This window comes from Pan troglodytes, chromosome 1 (genome assembly GCF_028858775.2).
Source record: "Pan troglodytes isolate AG18354 chromosome 1, NHGRI_mPanTro3-v2.0_pri, whole genome shotgun sequence".
NCBI classification, from domain to species: domain Eukaryota; kingdom Metazoa; phylum Chordata; class Mammalia; order Primates; family Hominidae; genus Pan; species Pan troglodytes.
In genome coordinates, this window is record NC_072398.2 from 195,128,440 (window position 1) to 195,147,729 (window position 19,290).

Below are 19,290 nucleotides of genomic sequence, written 5' to 3' on the forward strand. Positions count from 1 at the left end.
GTGTGTGTGTGTGTGTGTCTATTGTAGGTCCTTTTCATTCCCATATAAATTTTAGAATCAACCATACATTTCTACCAAAAAAAAAAAAAAAAAAGCCAGCTGACTTTTGATTAGGGTTGTGTTAGATCTACAAATCAATTTGGGGACAAATAACACCTTAACAATATTGAGTCTTTTCATCCATGGACATAGTGTATTTTTCCATTTGGGTAGGTTGTCTTTCAGTTCTCTCAGTAATGTTTTCTGGTTTTCAATGAACAGATCTTGCACATCTTTTTTTTTTTTTCAAACTTATCCCTAAGTATTTTACATTTTTGGTGCTATTTTCTTTTTTCTTTCTTTTCTTTCTTTCTTTTTTTTTTCTTTTTTTTTTTTTTGAGACTGTCTTGCTCTGTCACCCAGGCTCAAGTGCAGTGGCACAATCATGGCTTCAGCCTCCACCCACCAGGCTCAGGTGATCCTTCCACCTCAGCCTCCTGAGTAGCTGGGGCTACAGGAGCATGCCATGCCTATTTTTTTTTTCTTTTTTTTGTAGAGATGGGGTTTCATCATGTTGTTCAGGCTGGTCTTGAACTCCTGAGCTCAAGTGATCCACCCACCTTGGCCTCGCAAAGTACCAAGATTACAAGCGTGAGCCGCCACAGCTGGCTGGTGCTATTTTCAATGTTTTGTTTTGTTTTTTTTCAATTTTATCCTACCGTGCTTAGTCAGTAGGCTTAGAGAAGCAGGCACCTTCACTGTGTGGAAAGCCAAGGTTGTCCTGCACTTACTGTGACTAGGTAGGTAGGCAAAGCACATGAAATAAAGAGGAATACTAGCATTACCATTTGCCTTCACTTTTTTTTTTTTCAGGATGGAGTCGTGCTCTGTCACCCAGGCTGGAGTGCAGTGGTGCAATCTTGGCTCACTGCAACCTCTGCCTCCCAGGTTCAAGCAATTCTCCTGCCTCAGCCTCCCAAATAGCTGGGATTACAGGCACCCGCCACCACACCCAGCTAATGTTTGTATTTTTAGTAGAGAGGGGGTTTCACTGTGTTGGCCAGGCTGGTCTCAAACTCCTGACCTCGTGACCGGCCCACCTCAGCCTCCCAAAGTGCTGGGCTAACAGGCGTGAGCTACCACACCTGGCCTGTGCTCACTTCTAAACATGCCCTCTTATCTAAGTCTTATTAGCAAGTAAGCCAACACCTTGCTCTTCAGCCAATTTTTTTTTTTTTTTTGAGACGGAGTTTCACTCTTGTCACCCAGGCTGGAGTGCAGTGGCACAGTCTCGGCTCACTGCAACCTCCACTTCCCAGGTTCAAGAGGTTCTCCTGCCTCAGCCTCCCGAGTAGCTGGGACTACAGGTGTGTGCTGTGCGCCACTACACCCGGCTAATTTTGTATTTTTAGTAGAGACAGAGTTTCACCATGTTGGCCAGGCTAGTCTCAAACTCCTGACCTCAGGTGTTCCACCCGCCTTGGCCTCCCAAAGTGCTGGAATTACAAGTTGAGCCACCACACCCAGGTTTTTTTTTTTTTTCTTTTTTTTGAAGTAGAGTCTCTTGTTGCCCAGGCTGGAGTACAGTGACATGATCTCAGCTCACTACAACCTCTGCTTCCCAGGTTCAAGCGATTCTCTTTCCTCAGCCTCCTGAGTAGCTGGGACTATAGGTGTGCACCACCACATCTAGCTAATTTTTGCGTTTTTAGTAGAGATGGAGTTTCACCATGTTGGCCAGGCTGGTCTTGAACTCCTGAACTTAAGTGATCCTCCCGCCTCGGCCTTCCAAAGTGCTGGGATTACAGGCGTGAGCCACCATGCCTGGCCCTTCCTCCAACTTTTTGATATCTACTTTTCAATTCGTTCTGAACTGGTACAGAGAAGAGGATATGATTTATTAACACCCTGTAACTTCAACATCTCCATCTGACTAGTGAAACCCACTCGTATTTCAAAACTCAGGTCATGTCCTTCTGCCTTCATGACAACTTCCTGACATTCCCTCCCATGTGTCCCTTCCTGCTTTTCCTGTGGTGCAATATAAAACACTTTGCTGGTGTCCTTTGTTGACATAGCCTTCTCTTCCTCATCCTCTTTCTCCCACTAAACATGTAAGTCTCAAAAGCATGAAGAAAACCATATATTATTTATCTTTGTAGCCCCAGGGCCTACAACAGTGTCAGGCAGGACATAGATGTTCAGTAAATACTTGCCAAATAAATTATGACCACATGATTTCAGTCTTGAAAAACAATGACTGCTCATTATGTGACAGTTAATGCAAATATCAGAATATAAAATCCTAAATGTATTAACTTTACAACTATATAAAATGTTATGTATTGAAAGGTAATATGTAAAATAAATTGTCATTGCATTTGGGATCTTTTTTAACAAAACATTTTAAAACTCTTCATTATTATTAATGTGTGAATTCTCTGCCCCACACCCTGACACACACTTGGAGTTGGAGGGTTAATATCACATGGGACACTGAGACTCTGAAGGCAGTTGGAGGAAGAAGACTAAACATAAGAGAAACCAAGCCCAAATGCCAAGTGCAGGGGCCAGGGGGCAGGGCAAGGAAAGAGATCACAAGGCCTGGAGTTCGGGGTTAAATGAGACAGTATTACCAGGACAGCAAGGTTTAGGGCAGAGAGAAATTCGAGCATTGCTTCTTTAAGTATCTGTGGGAGCCTCTGGATTTTGTTTACCATACATTAAAGAGCACCTACTATATGCCAGACACTGTGTGTTGGTTTCACAAAGATGAATGAGACAAAGTCCTCAGAAGGATAATACAAAAACACTTAGGCCTATTATAGTAAAAGTGTTGCAAATCAAAGACAAGAAGAAGATACTAAAAATAGCCATAGGAAAAAGGGAAATGACCTTCAAAGGAGCTGATAGTTAAATTTCCAACAGGACAATAGAAGCTGAAAGACAACAGAATAACATCTTCAAAGTGCTGAAAGAAAAAGTCATCAAACAATATTACTTATCAAAATTGTCCTTCAGAGATTAAGGAACTAGAGCCGGGCATGGTGGCTCATGCCTGTAATCCTAACACTTTAGGAGACCTAGGTGGGACAATCACTTGAGCCCAGGAGTTCGAGACAAGCCTGGGCAACATAGTGAGACCCCTATCTGTACAAAAAAATACAAAAAAATATTAGCTGGGGGTGGTGACATGCACCTGTACTCCCAAATACTTGGGATGCTGTGGCAGGAGAATCTCTTGAGCTCAAGAGGTTGAGGCTCCAGTGAGCTATGATCATAGCATCACAGTCCAACCTGGGAGACAGAGAGAGATCCCATCTCAAAAACAAAATGAAACAAAAAAACAAACAAAAACAGGCAAAGGACTTGAATAGATATTTCTCCAAAGAAAACATACAAATGGCCAGTAATCACACTAAATTACACTCAATATCACTAACAATTAGAGAAATGAAAGTCAAAACCACAATGAGATACCATTTCACATTCATTAGGATGGTTATTATTAAAAAATAAAAACAACAGAAAATAACAAGCATTGGTGAGAATGTGGAGAAACTGGAACCCAAACTACCCTACATGCTGGTAAGAATGTAAACTGGTGTAGCTGCTATAGAGAACAGTATGGCAGTTCCTCAAAAATTAAACCTAGAATTACCATATGAGCCAGCAATTTTGAGTATATGCCTTAAAAAAATGGAAAAGCGGCTTTGAAGAAGTATTTGTACACCCATGTTCATAGGAGCATTACTCACAATAGCCAAAAGATAGAAACAACCATGGTGCCAAAACCTGGTTAATGGATTGTAGTCTATTCATATAATGGAATACCATATAGCAACAAAAAGGAATACATCTCTGTTATATACAACAACATGGTTGAATCTCATAAACATAAAATTGAGCAAAAGAAGCCAGAAACAAAAGGTTCTACTTATATAAATTCAAAACAAGCAAAACTGCCTGCGGTGTGACAAATCAAGATAGTGTTGTTTTGCTTTTGTTCTTGTTTTTTTCATGCACAGCCTTGACCTCCCAGCTCAATCGATCCTTCCACCTCAGCCGCCAGAGTAGCTGAGACTACAGGTGTGCCTCACCATACCTGGCTAATTTTTTAATTTTTTTGTGGAGACAGGGTCTTGCCACGTTCCCCAGGTTGGTCTCAAATTCCTGAGCTCAAGGGATCCACCCACCTTGACTTTCCAAAGTGCTGGAATTACAGGCGTGAGCCACTGCATCCGGCCTTTTTGTTTGTTTGTTTGTTGTTGTTGTTGTTTAATAGACAAGGTCTCACTCTGTTGCCCAGGCTCAAGTGCAGTGGCTATTCACAGGTGTCATCACAGTTCACTGCAGCGTTGACCTCCTGGCCTCAAGAGATCCTCCTACTTCAGCCTCCCAAGTAGCTGGGACTACAGACTTGTGCCATCACACCCAGGTCAAGACAGTGGATATGTTTGATTATGGTGATGCATATGTTCAAGTCCATTAAATTGTAACATTAAATATGTGCAGCTTTTCTATATCAATGACACCTCAAAAAACTGTTTTTAAAAAAGATAGTGGTTATCTTTGACCAGAATAGGTTCAGGTAGTGACTCAGAAGGGGTCCTGGAGGGCTTCTGTTTTTAAATCTGGGTGGAAGTTACATGGATGTCTTTGCTTTGTGACAAGTTGGGCTCCACACTTAAGGTCTGTATATTTTACTATATGTATACGTCAAAAAAGTTAGAAAAGACAATAGTCTTCTTGCACTTTCCTCTTCTAGTTCTTTTTCACTTGTACATCAGATCTCATTCCCTCCAACTTCCTTCAACTTTGCCCTCTATTGCGCGTCTTTTCTCTTTCCAGTATTTCCAATTCCTCCTGCTTTACTGACTCCTTCCCTAGTGTGTAAATATGCTCAATCTCTCCCATTCTGGAAAACGAACCATTTCCCACCCCAGCTAATATCAGAATTCATTCTTTCCCTTTATATCCAACCTACCAACTATAGTACTATAGGTTCTTCAGATCTCTATAGTCAACCTTCTTCCTTCTCCAGCCACAGACGTTGCTTTCACCAGGGTCACCTATAACTTCCTTGCTGCAAATTCCAATGGAAACTTTTCAGATTTTGTCTTTTTAGATCACTATTGGATAGTTAGCCACTTCCTTCTTTGTAGCTTATGTGTATGTGTTTCCAAGCCTTTACATGTATGATTGCATTTAATCCTTCCAACCCTGGGATGTAAGTACTAGTACTATCTCCATTTTACGAATAAGAAAACTGAGGCTAAGAGAGGTTAACTTGCCCAGTGTCACACAGCTAACTCCTACATAGCCGATCCTGTACATACTTGATGAAATGCTCTTTTCCCTTGATTTCTAAGACAACTTGTTCTTTTTTATCCATTTGTCCATGGGGTTTGTTTGTTTGTTTGTTTGTTTTGTGAGACAGAGTCTCCCTCTGTTGCCCAGGCTGGAGTGCAGCAGCACAATCTCAGCTCACTGCAACCTCCACCTCCCGGGTTCAAGTGATTCTCCCGCCTCAGCCTCCTTAGTAGCTGGGATTACAGGCACCTGCCCCCAAGCCCAGCTAATTTTTGTATTTTTAGTAGAGATGGGTTTTCACCATGTTGGTCAGGCTGGTCTTGAACTCCTGACCTCGTGATCTGCCCGCCTCGGACTCCCAAAGTGCTGGGATTACAGGCATGAGCCACTGCGCAGGGCCATCCATGTTTTATTTCCTTTAGACATCTCTCTCCTCTGTCTACCCTTTAAATATTTGTGTCCCCTTAGGACTGTCTGTTTTTCATCTCTTCTTGGCCTGCATGATCTTTCTGGGCACATATTTGAATGGTTTTAATTACCACCTATATATTTATGGCTTCCAATTTCTTTCTCCATTCCATAGGCATCAGCTCTCATCTCCAGCTTGTACAAAAGTGAACTTACCACCTTCCTCCTTCCTAAAAATCTGCTTCTCCTCTGTTCATTCTCTCAGTGGCACTATTTTTTACCCAGCTGCCCAAGCCAGAAACCTGGGAGCCCTCCTAATGAGTCTGCCTCCTTCCCTCACTCTGTGTATCCATTTTGTCACCAAGTTCTGCTTTTTCTATTTTCTGACTACCTCGTGTTCGTTCCTTCTTTCAACGGCAGTATCATTGCTCAAATTCAAGCCTCATCATCTATTGCTTGGCTATTGCAATAAAACTTGAACTTCTCTTCAGCAGAACTTCAGCTTCAACCTACTCACAATACTGCTGGCAAAATTAACACAGATTAGAGTCTGTTATTCCCCTGTACCTATGTGATAAACTCTAAACTCCGTAAAATGCCATTTAACTTCTGTCCTGTCCTTTCAGAACTTGGTGCCTACCTTGGGTCCAATTCCTCCCTCATCCCCTATAATCAAAAATTACTAAGATTACTTGTAATTCAAACATATCATGATCTTTTTTTTTTTAACTTCTGTCTTTCATTTTTGTTTCCTAGCATGTCATAGAAATTCCAGAAATGTTTGTTAAACTAAATTTATTTTCTTCCTTCTTCAATTTGTAATATAGTTGCTAGTTTTCTTCCAACCCACCTACCCCTGATTTTGTCCTTCTTCTCCTTAAAGATTTGCCACTGTCTGGGCATGGTGGCTCGCACCCTATAATCCCAGCTACTTGGGAAGCTGAGGACGGGGGATCATTTGAGGCCAGGAGTTTGAGGCCAGCCTGGACAACATAGCATGATCTCATCTCTTTAAAAAATGTCAGCCTGGTGGCTCTATGGCTTAGTTGGTTAAAGCACCTGTCTCGTAAAAAATGTCAGCCTGAGCAACATTTCTACAAATTATTATTTTTTTAATTAGCTGGGAATGGTGGCACACTCCTGTAGTCCCAGCTACTCAGGAGACTGAAGCAGGAGGATCGCTTGAGCCCAGGAGTTTGAGGTTCGGTAAGCTATGATAGCACCACTGCACCTTCAGCCTAGACAACAGAGCAAGACCCTGTCAAAAAAAAAAAAAAAAAAAAAAGACTTGCCACTAGCTTCTGGAGAATAGTCAACACAGAAGAAATCAGAGGCAAGAGACAGAGAAAAAGAAACAGAGAAACAAAAGGGACACACGCCTTGTGATGGTGCTGATCAGTCTGTCATTCCCCTACTTACTGGCCACCGTCCCCCTAGGACGGTGGAGTGGGCCCACAAGCCATTCCTGACTGATGTAACACATCCCCGAGAAATTCAGGGATGGACATGAGTATGACACAAGTGGTGGGGGGTGAGGTGGGAATAAGGCCATTTGGACACACGTGAATCATACGAAATAATGAGGGTTCTGGCTGGGTGCGGTGGCTCATGCCTGTAATCCCAGCACATAGGGAGACTGAGGTGGGTGGATCACCTGAGGTCAGGAGTTCGAGACCAGCCTGGCCAACATGGTGAAACCCCGTCTCTACTAAAAATACAAAAATTAGCTGGGTGTGGTGGCACACACCTGTAATCCCAGCCACTTGGGAGGCTGAGACAGGAGAATCGCTTGAACCTGGGGAGGCGGAGGTTGCAGTGAGCCAAAATTTCGCCATTGCACTCTAGCCTGGGTGACAGAGTGAGATTCCATCTCAATAATAATAATAATAACAACAACAAATTTTCTATAATAAAGAGGGATCCTATCTCCCAAAGAAGGAGTAAGGGAAAGCATTTGACCCAGCCTATCAGTCACTTTTTATTGATATCTTTATCCCAGCAACACTGTTTTTTTCTATTTTCCAACTACCCCATGGTTTCTGACTATAAAATGACTAATCAATAACAAGATCTTTCCTTTAATTTTACAAGGAAAAATTCTTGGAGTTGAAGCAGTATTGATACAATGCCCAGCAACACTCTGTTCCTGGGATAAAGATATCAATAGAAAGTGACTGACAGACCTGGTGTGGTGGCTCACAGCTATAATCTCAGCATTTTGAGAGGTCAAGGCAGGAGGATCGCTTGAGCTCAGGAGTTTGAGACCAGCCTGGGCAACATGGCAAAACACCATCTCTACAAAAAAATACAAAAATTAGCAGGGCATGGTGATGCGCACCTCCTGTAGTCCCTGCTACTCAGCAGGCTGAGGTGGCAGGATTGCTTGAGCCTGGGAGGTCAAGGCTGCAGGGAGCTATGATCGTGCTACTGCACTCCAGCCTGGGTGACAGAGTGAGACCCTGTGTTTAAAAAATAATAATAAAAAAATAGGCCGGGCATGGTGGCTCACGCCTATAATCCCAGCACTTTGGGATGCCAAGATGGGCGGATCATGAGGTCAGGAAATTGAGACCACCCTGGCTAACACGGTGAAACCCCAAATCTACTAAAAATACAAAAAATTAGCCGGGCGTGGTGGCGGGCCCCTGTAGTCCCAGCTACCAGGGAGGCTGAAGCAGGAGAATGGCGTGAACCCAGGAGGAGGAGCTTGCAGTGAGCCGAGATTGCGCCACTGCACCTGGGCGACAGAGCAAGACTCCGTCTCAAAAATAAATAAATAAATAAATAAATAAATAAATAAATAAATAAAGTGACTGACATATAGTAGGCACTCAGTGTTAATCTTGCTGCCTCTTCCTCCATCTCATGCCAAATTAGAATGAATTCTTTGAATAATTTTTTACTCTTCTGTGTTCCCAGCACCTAGGCAGTACATGGCATGTACCCAGTTCATGATAAATGTTTGATAACTGATAAATATGGTGGAGATAGTTATCTCCACAGATGGAAAAAACAACCGCCTTCTAGTAGAGTTATATGCAGAACTTTCTCCTCTGGCAAACTATAAATTCCCTAAGGAATTGTCCCTGCCATGACTTAGCAAAAGGACTTCCTGGTGAGAATTTTTCTAAAGATGAGACTGGATAGCCCCAGGTTGGATGAATTTGAGCAGCTTCTCCTCTGGAGAAGTTAAGTCTCATAAAGTGTGTGGCCACACTGCCCTCTGGAGACTGCAGACTCTTCTCAAGCATTGCTTAAATAGATCTTCCCATTAAGAGCCATATCCAGAACTCTGATCAATTTTGTAAAAGTTTTCATAAGTGAAGTGTTGCTGAAAAGCTCTTCTAAAATTCTCAAATAGAAATTTTTTTAAAAAGTTTTATTTTAGTTTTAATTGACACATAATAATTGTATACCAAATAGCAATTTTTAAAAATAGGGAGACCCAAGAGTTAAAAACACAAAGTTTTTCCACTGTTCTTTGTAAAATTTCTCATACTGAGGAAATTGTTTTTAAAAAGCAACCATGTATGTTGCCATTACAGTGTACTGCATACTTATTAGACAATTGACAGGAAAAACAACTTTTGGCACAAGAATGCCAATTTATTCCTTTTTTGGACACATAAACACAAAATATCCCTGCAGGCCAAAAAAAATTGCAAAATTTAAACGACCATCATCTTATCTCAACATGAGGATACAACCCCTCCCTTAATAGTTTAGAAAGTACCTCGTATTGCTAGAGACATACATCCAGTCCAAATTTAATAAAATACATTTTAAAACATTACAGGTCTAATAATATAGAAACAAAAATCACACCATTAGTCAAATGAACAAATGCAAACATTTTCAGCCACTAGACGTAGAAAGAGCATGAATATGTCAATAGCAAGGCATAAGAAAATGGTTAATCAATAACAAGATCTTTCCTTTAATTTTACAAGGAAAACTTCTTGGAGTTGCAACAGTATTGATACAATGCCCTCAGCCTCCACTTTCTTAAAATGAAAGCAGAGCTACCACCTTGCTATTGAGCAAGAAAATATCACAGCACATTCACAAAAGGTCGTCAGGACAGGGTGGAGAGGGTGAGCCTTGTTAAACAGTGGATTATATTTTCCCACTTGAAGGGTAGGCAGCTTTGCCAGGTAGGCAAGCTCTGATAGAGGCTGGGCACCAGATCCTAAAACACAGACCATATAGAACATGTCTGCTTGAAAATCATCACCTTTGGAAGCAGCAAATAGAATTTACAGTAAGAATGAATATGTTCTGCTGCCCAGAACGCTGGCTGCATTAAGCCAGCTAGTTCACTTTATAAACCATTCAGGATTCAACAGCTAAGAACACCACCACCAAAACATAATTGGTTCAACATTTGGGTCATCACCACTCTCTTAATGTCCCCCCGCCTTTTTTTTTTTTGAGACAGAGTTTCGCTCTTGTTGCCCAGGCTGGAGTAATAGCTCACTGCACTGTCCACCTCCTGGGTTCAAGCAATTCTCCTGCCTCAGCCTCCCGAGTAGCTGGGATTACAGGCATCCACCACCAGACCCAGCTAATTTTCTGTATTTTTAGTAGAGATGGGGTTTCGCCATGTTGGTCAGACTGGCCTCGAACTCTCGACCTCAGGTGATCCGCCCACCTCGGCCTCCCAAAGTGCTGGAATTACAGGTGTGAGCCACCGCGCCCGGCCAATGTCCCCACTTCTTATCCCCAAATTATTACTCTTTAGCGTTGCTACATTTAAATCTTTCACACCACATGACAGTGCCTCAACAGGCTGCATTTAAAAACCAAAACCAAAACCAAACCAAACAGCCTAAAACTACTTCTAGAGAATGCACACCTCCCATTGATTGACACATGCATAACGACTCAGTCAGTCCCGAGGGGGTTACCTATTCAAATTGTCAAGCCGAATTAAAGTAAAACTATGCATTCAGACTTGCTTGCAATCATATTGCTGCAACTCTGATTCTGCAGTGATTAGCTCTAAAGATTCACCCCTCAGCAAGTTTTTGCCAATAATCCCAGCTCTTCCAAATTTCTTTCCTTTTGTCCAAAATGACAGCATTGCACCTTTAATGGTACTATTTTCCTATAAAAATAGGCCTCCCGGCTTTTCTTCCACCACCACACTGATTTACCCCAGTGTACCAGGACTGACTGAGGTCTTACAAGCTGTATTGTTCGAGGTCGAGCGTAGAGCAAGACAAGCTAATCAGGGCTTTCGGGAACATAGCCTTGCTCCCTGCTCCATACATGCCAGGAGATGGTGAGAAGTGATGCTTCCTCTGTGCGTTATTAATAAGCAAGCCCGAGGCACTCAAGTGCAGGTGTGGTGCCCGCTGGCCAGCCAGCCAGTCACCAAGAGTTCTTCACATCTTGGATTCCAGCAAGTCCTCCTTCTCCTAAAAAAGCTTCCGTTTTTTCCTCCTCTTGGGTCCAGAGTGGCCATGCTGAAGGGTATTCTCTGTGCTCTCCCTGAACAAGTGTGAATAAAAGCAGCAGCCAAGCAGCCAGCCCCTCACCAACATGTCCTGATTTGTATTATCCAAGTGAGGTATTTGCAAAAAAAAAAAAAAAAAAAAAAAAGGAAAATTTTAAGAAATTAACATCTGCCATCTCTTCACTCCTGGCTATGTTGTGCTTCATTTTACAGAACTTGCTTTCATCCCACTATCTGCAGGGATTAAGGATGTCTGCACTCAGCTTAATGAGCAACAGGCCTCGATCGACATAAAACTCTCTCAGAGACCAGTCTCAGCAAACACAGGTGGCGCCGTTGATCAACAGCACATGGAAATGTAAACTTCAATGTATTTACAAGTTTATTTAAACGACTGAAGAAAAACAGTGCTTTATATTGCTGGGATTTTGAGAAGGCTAGTTTATGAGATTTGGACCGTCTCATGAGTTCAAGCAAACACGCTTCACCATCATTTCCCCACCAGCAGTTTCCAGGCAGGGGCGGCAAAATTGTTTTCACCCCATTGTGTCTATCTCTTTCCCTAGCTCCTTCCTCAGCCATATAGAGTGTGGCTCCAGGCCTTTTATCCCCTTTTCCATCCCTCACTCCTGATGTCCTGGATAGAGAATTACAAGTCAGTAAACTCTGGGCTGGGAAACACTGGCTGGTGCTACCAAGACACTATGTAACTGTTGTCCATTCACAAAGTATTATCTACACTACATACAGAATACATTTTCCCCTACATTTTAACTGATGCTCGCTTTAGAGCAACTCCCTCTGTTTGGACAAGAAAGGAATCCCATCTCCCTGTGAGTGGAATCCAGAATCTATGAAGAAAAATCAACCTTTTCCACACAGTTTTAGTTTAATAAAAGGAAGGAAAACCCACCAAGTACATTTCATGTCGAAAGAGAAGCAAAAAATTTGTACTGCAAGTAGTCGTGTGAGTTACCTTGATTCCCAGGAAAAGAAATTTTAAATGCTGGTACATTTTTGCAAGTTGCAGCATCACTCATTGTACCTTAAGGACTGGCAAAGCCTTTCCAATAAGGAAGCATCCTGGTTCTAGCTTATTTTAAAACAAAGTGACAGGACACCAACTGTGAATATAAAACAGGTAAAAATAATTCTTTAAAAAGGCATGGAAATATATGTCTTTTCTGACTGGTTTCAGAAATTGCCAGATTATGATATATAAGAAATAGCTGATAAAATCATACTGAAATCTCATCTAGAAAACTACATTGTTGGGGAAGGAAGAGGAGAGACCTTAAAAAATGTTTATTGCCAAAGTTAAGTTTCTATGAGAAAAGTTTAAAAATCATTTAGATTTAACAAACCACACAGCAGCATAAAATGGGCACTTTTGAAAACTTGGAAAAATACTAAAAGCAATTTTTTTTTCCAAATAGGGGAAACATGAGTACTTTTATCATGGCAGTGTTATCTCCGTCACTGTGACATGCATTACATCTGTTTATGTCACACATTCACAAAAGTCGACCAAATAAGAGAACTGCCTATTTGAATCTGCAGCCAAATATAGTGCAAATTGCCTGTCAGCATGTACTTGCACCAGCACAAGTCTGCAGAGATCAATAAGATAAAGTAGTAAAACTAATAAAACTCTGTAAAACTTTCAAAAATTAATGCTCATTAAAGGCATTTACAGTGGCAAAGTCAGAAATCTTCATTAAAAAGTCTATGGACCCACACAATTAAATAGTTACACTGAACTGAAGTAGATTGTTTGGTTTTTCTCTCCCACTTATGCATATACCCCACTCAATGACTACAGAAAAAAGGAATAATCTTCTCTTCTAAGACTAGAGGGATGCGGTGAACACCACAGCTAGCAAAATATTCCATAGAAACCCTTCTTGTAAAGTCCTTTAGAAAGTTCAGGCTGATCAGCCTTTGCACATTGAGGTAAAAATTCAGTCCAGTGCATCAGAAAAGATAATCTATGAGTATCTATTACTTTAAAAAAATGGCTCAATTTTGTTGACGCATCAGACAGTGCTGCAAAGTATAGATTCAGTGCAACTATTCCGAGCTGCTGGTAGAAGACCACCTGAAGTCAACTTGGCTCGATCTAGAGGCGGTAGGCATTTGAAACATTTTGAGGCTGCATGGGGTGCCAAATTGGTTGAGTTCTTTTTCTGAGACTCTCAGGCAAAATACATCGTGTGCTGGGTATCATGGTGGATTTGCACAGCCTTAGCCAAGGCCTGAGGATCCCGGCCGTTGCTCTGTCCTGACACATGACTGCCTTCCGCACTGTAAAGAGAATAAAACAAAACAAAACAAAGCAAAACAAACAAAAAACCAAAAACAACAACAACAAAAAACAAAAAACAGGTGTAACAGAAGACCACTTCAAACTTCACACGTTTCAAATAGCACAAACAGTACTAGATTCTAGAATATCTTAGGCTTAAGCTTTAGCTTCTTGAATAATTTGTTATGTCCTTCTAAATATCAGTTGACTCAAATGAATTTCTTTTTTTTTTTTTTTTTTTTTTTTTTTGAGACAGAGTCTCGCTGTCTCCCAGGCTGGAGTTCAGTGGCGCAATCTCGGCTCACTGCAAGCTCTGCCTCCCGGGTTTACACCATTCTCCTGCCTCAGCCTCCCGAGTAACTGGGACTACAGGCGCCCTCCACCATACCCGGCTGATTTTTTTGTATCTTTACTAGAGACGGGGTTTCACCATGTTAGCCAGGATGGTCTTGATCTCCTGACCTCGTGATCCGCCTGCCTCGGCCTCCCAAAGTGCTGGGATTACAGGCGTGAGCCACCGCGCCAGGCCAACTGAACTTCTTTAATGGGCTGCTGCAAGAATTAAATAATATAATGTCTGCAAAGACACAATCCTTAACAGTATCCATATAAAGATTTCCACTGCCCACTATGTCTGGCTAATTTCTTTAGGCTTCAGTCAAATGTCATTTTTCTGCACAGAAATCTTCTTTGACTTTAAGGTCCAGGTCAGAGCCACCTGGAACATGCTTTAACAGAATCCTATATGTTTCTTTCATGGTACTAAACACAATTGAAATTAAATTATTACTTGGGTAATTATTTATTTTCCCACTGGGATATAAACTCCAAGAAAGCAGCAATTTTGTCCACCTTGCTCACCACTGTATCCTTGGTGTCTAGCACATAATACAACAAAGTCTCAATAAACCATTAGTTGAATGAATGCATCTATGTACCTAGCATAGTGATGGAACATAGGAAATTCCCAGCAAATGCTATTGTGCCACCAGTCTCTTCTTGTCTTCCCTTCACTAACTATATAACCTTGGACACATAATAACTCCTCTGAACTTTGGTCTTTCGGAGTAACAACAACAACTTCTAAACATACTACTTAAGGATACCATGTGATATAAAGGGCTTGACAAGCTGTAAATCCCCATCCCTCTTCTGACTTTCTCTTTAAGTGATTATTATCCTTATCATCTAGGCTCAAAATCTTAGCCATCTTTTACTTCACCCTCTCCTCTGACATGCATATCCAATTAACTGTTAAGTCCTATCTATTCTATCCTAGGAACAGCATTTTACATTTAACAAACACGGTCTTGCTTTAACATACTTTTCCAGCCTCATACCTGCTTGTTCCCCTTTAATATCCTCCAGCCAAAGAAAATTTGCTACTGTACAAACATGTCACTTGCTTTCTCCCCTTTGTGTCCCTTGTTCTCTCTGCCCTGAAAATTCTTTTCTCTTTTTTGTAGAGCCATTCTATCCATCCAGCTATGAAATCTTCTCTAAAAGCCTCTCCTCTCGTGTCCCATTGCACTTTTATCTGTACTGACTTGGGCTACTTGTCAGTTGTATATTTGCCTGTATTGTCTCCCATACTGAAACATAAAATCCCCGTGGACAAGAAACATGTCTTACTCATCTTAGTATTTCTAGCACCTAGCACAGTACTAGGCACACAGTCAATACCTAATAAATATGCCAAATAAATGAAAGCACATTACAGAATGGAAGGTACAAAGCCACAGTTGGACATTTTCCATAATAGTGTATTTTCAACCCTCACAGAAATAGACTTGCAGTGGAATGTCTACTATTTAGCAGCTGAATTCAGACTTGGGGAAGAGCCCAGAAACTGCTACACTTCACAGATGGTCATTTGGAAAAGAAAATTAATGCAGAGAGCTTGTGTAACTATTTAATAGTAGCTCAGGAATAGGTCAAAATAACAGATTCTCTGATTCTCCTGAGATGCCTATTTGAGAGTGAGAATCATCTGTGCCCCCACTCCCACACACACATCCAGGTTCACTCTGGGGTATTTTTCCAGAATGTACCAAAAGCAAAGTGAACTGGTCAGGCCTCCTCACTTGCATGAAGTGGAATCCACAGCCCTGTGACTGCTTTGACCGGAGCCAGGGTACTGTGTTGACCACTTTTTGAGGCTACTTAGGACCTGAGCAGAACTGAAATGCATTTGGCTCCATGGGAGAACCACAAGCAGCTCCAAATTAAACTCCTTTAGAGACACAACACAAGTATAAACAAGCCTGAGCACTTCTTGGACCAAAAGTCACATTACAAGCTCTCAGAGGCACATGCAATTTTATTTGCTTCTTACAATTTAAACTCTGAAAGTTTAAATCCTTAAAAAAGTTTTCTATTGTAGCTCATTTTTTTTAACATGCTACTAAAATATAAAGAGACTTTATTGTGCCTAAGAAACTTGCCTGTCATGATCTTTATCCACCAGATGATACCTTGCCCTAAATGCTACAAGCCGGGCATAATATGCAGGGGCTGGAATAGAGACTGAGCGAGTGCACCTCACATAGGTGTGACACAGCTGGTAAGTCAGTAGCTGGAGTTCATCTGCAGTGAAGCAGTTGTCATCCCACAAGACCTGGTAATGTGAGGGACGGCTGGTTCCCTGGGGAGAGAGTTTTATGATTAATGTTTTTTGTTTGTTTGTTTTTTGTTTTTTTGTTTTTTTGTTTTTTTGAGATGGAGTCTTACTCTGTCACCTAGGCTGGAGTGCAGTGGTACGATCTTGGTTCACAGAAACTCCCGCCTCTGGAGTTCAAAGAATTCTCCTGCCTCAGCCTCCCAAGTAGCTGGGACTATAGGTGCACGCCACCATGCCCAGATAATTTTTGTTTTTTTTTAGTAGAGATGGGGTTTCACCACATTGGTCAGGCTGGTCTCAAACTCCTGACCTCAGGTGATCTGCCCATTTCGGCCTCCCAAAGTGCTTGGATTACAAGCGTGAGCCACCGTGCCTGGCCTGATTAATATATTTCTGACATGACACGAGAAGAGAAAATAATTGAAACCTACTCCTTAAACTCAGAAATACTTCTGCCTAGCACACCTACAAGCAGATACCTAGACCAAAAGATAATTCTAGGATACAAGCATTAACAAAGTTAGGCACGGTGTTAAATAACAAGTCTACTCAAGCTAGTTGCTGAATTTGCAAACATCTCCCTATCAAGTCAAAGATCTGAACCAGCTTCCAAATTACCTGAATTCCTGCATGACTACAGAGGTAAAAGTCAAACTCAGATGGATGTGTGATGGTACTATCCACTGTAGTGCCTGCTGGTACATTGCCACTTTTCCCTACCTACAAAAAACAAAAAAAAGTAATTAGTCATCAAAGTGCCAAACTGTGGTCAGGCCATTTTTTTCTTTTGTGTGTTAATTGGGAGCAAGTTGGTAAATGTCTCTTAAGTCTTGAAAATCACTTTCATTCAAGATGTTGAATCCTCTGTAACTTTCCCTTAGCCCAACCATTTTAACCTATAGTATTTTCACAAACAAATATGTTCCAGGATCTCTTCAGGAGGATACGGACAAAAATATTTTACCCGTGGCTTTGGGCTACAACATTATTATGTATTTACAGATGACACAGTGGTATGTTCACAAAGGGAAAAAACATTTAATATTTAAGATAGATAAACTTTCTGAGAAAAAAAGTTTTATTCCTTACTTGGAGTAAAAAAAATTCACAATTTTCAGTAAAAGATTAAGGAATCTTTAAACTGGTTTACCAGGTTCAACATAACTAGTACTTTTTTTTTTTTTTTTTTTGAGACAGGGTCTCACTCTGTCACCCAGGCTGGAGTGCACTGGGAGGATCACAGCTCACTGCAACCTTGGACTCCTGGACTCAAGGAATCCTTTCACCTCAGCCTCCTGAGTAGCGGGGGCTATAGGCACACATGCCATCATGTCTGGCTATTTTTTTTTTTTTTTGAGACACGGGGTCTAATTTTGTTGTCCAGGCTGGACTCAAATTCCTGGGCTCAAGCAATTCTCCCACCTTGGCCTCCCAAAGTGCTAGGACTACAGGTGTGAGCTACCACATCTGGCAATAACAAATACTTTATTAATAATAAAAAAAAGTCACTGGCAAATGGTTATCAGGAAGAAAGCACTGAAATGGGAACTAAAAAATCAGTTTCAGATCTAGGCCTAGCCTTGCAACTATATACCTTGAACAAAGCTTATTATCTTTACACCTCAATCTAATCATCTATAAAATTAGGTGATGTTCTCTTACCCTTTTAAAATTCCAAGCAAAAACTCTACAGACAAAATTTGAAAATCAAATTTCTAGGAAGGCAAGAGGGGAACTTCAGAAATGGATTACAAGGGAAGAAATTACATCTTGCTATTTGGTCACCCTCTTCTGCTGTACAGCAGAGTTCAGTATGAACACATTTCTTTAGCATACAGGCACAAATTTGATGGGAGTTTATTTGGCTCCATTTTAACTATTGTTACCTTAAGCTGAAGATCATACACCTATGCATACATAACTCTATGAGTATAGAAAAATCTCCTTCCATCAAATGCATATGTGATCTTGGGTTCCTAGCTGGATCAGAAGAAATCTAGTTGGTTCTAGCATTTTTTTTTTCCCCAAAGTGTGTTCTTTAGGAATATTAGCTTTGCAGGATGTGTTTAGGTATTTTATGGTGAAACAAACCTGAGAAATATGGGATCAAATTAAAGTTAAAAGTATTTTTCTACTGTATGACTTCTCAAAACCTTTATTTAGTCATGTATAATCTTTAAAAGGGATATAGAGTATATAGCATTTTCTAAATTTATTTTACCCTTAAAAAAAAAAAAAAAACTCTCTGGTTCTACATATGACAGCCTGAAGAGGTGATGCCTCGGAGAAAAGGGAATCCAGGCCTTTTCAATTCACCAGTTATTGCAAGGGAATCCAGGCCTTTTCAATTCACCAGTTATTGCTTGAGCACCCATATGACTGCTAGGCTCCGCAGCAGATGTTGGGGATGACACCCAGGGGCATCAAGAGAATTAATAAACTTGCCTTCCTGACTTCATGAAAAGTGTATACAATAAACTGTAATACAATGTCATAAGGGCATATGGGAAGCATTGGGAAAAGCTGATGAGGAGGAAATAGGTGAGCCATGCCTTATAAGTAGGAGCTGAAAAGGGAAGTTGGGTAAAAAACAGGAAACACTCCAAATACCCCTAAACTCAGAAATGGATAAGCAAACTGTGGCTCATCCACATTATAAAATACCACTCACAATAAAAAAGGGGCAAATTACTGATATATACACAACTTGGATGAATCTCAAATGCCAGACTCAAAGGCTATGATTCTATTTATATGATGTGCTGGAAAAAGCAAAACTGTAGGAACAGAATACATATCAGTGGTTGCCAAGGGCTGGGAGTGAAGGAGAAAGGTTAACTACAAAAGGACACCTGAAGATTTTTTGGTATGACAGAATTATTATACAGTCAGCCCTTGGTATCCACAGGTTCTGCATTCAGGAATTCAACCAACTGTGGATATTCTTTAAAAAGGTTTGGATATTCTAATTATACCCTGATTTGATCACTGCACATTATTTGTATAAGAATTCCTATGTAACCCATAAATGTGTATCATTATTATGTCAATTAAAAATAAATAAAAATATAAATTTTAAAGACCTGACACAAATACAGAAAATTGTTAACATGTTTAAAAATTTAATTTTAATATGAAAAAAATTAAAACAATAAAACATAGCATTTACACCATATTCGGTACTAAAGCAAACTAGAAAAATATTTA

The 19,290-nt window shown here is 40.8% G+C and overlaps 1 protein-coding gene across 5 annotated transcripts in view; it reads right to left on the minus strand.

Annotated features, from left to right (window-relative positions):
- Window positions 1-9,062: 9,062 nt before the first annotated feature.
- Window positions 9,063-19,290, minus strand: part of AGO4 (argonaute RISC component 4) — a 50,273-nt gene continuing 40,045 nt past the window's right edge. For 3 of the 5 annotated variants that reach the window (XM_016959078.4, XM_016959071.4, XM_016959062.4), the window contains exons 16-18: window positions 16,702-16,803; window positions 15,908-16,107; window positions 9,063-13,462 (exon numbers count right to left, since the gene is read on the minus strand). In XM_016959078.4, the coding sequence (XP_016814567.1) occupies window positions 13,354-13,462; window positions 15,908-16,107; window positions 16,702-16,803 (411 nt within the window). In that variant the 3' untranslated portion in view covers window positions 9,063-13,353. The remainder of the gene's footprint in view (window positions 13,463-15,907; window positions 16,108-16,701; window positions 16,804-19,290) is intronic. The other 2 variants (XR_010147152.1, XR_008538933.2) reach the window with 1 other exon arrangement.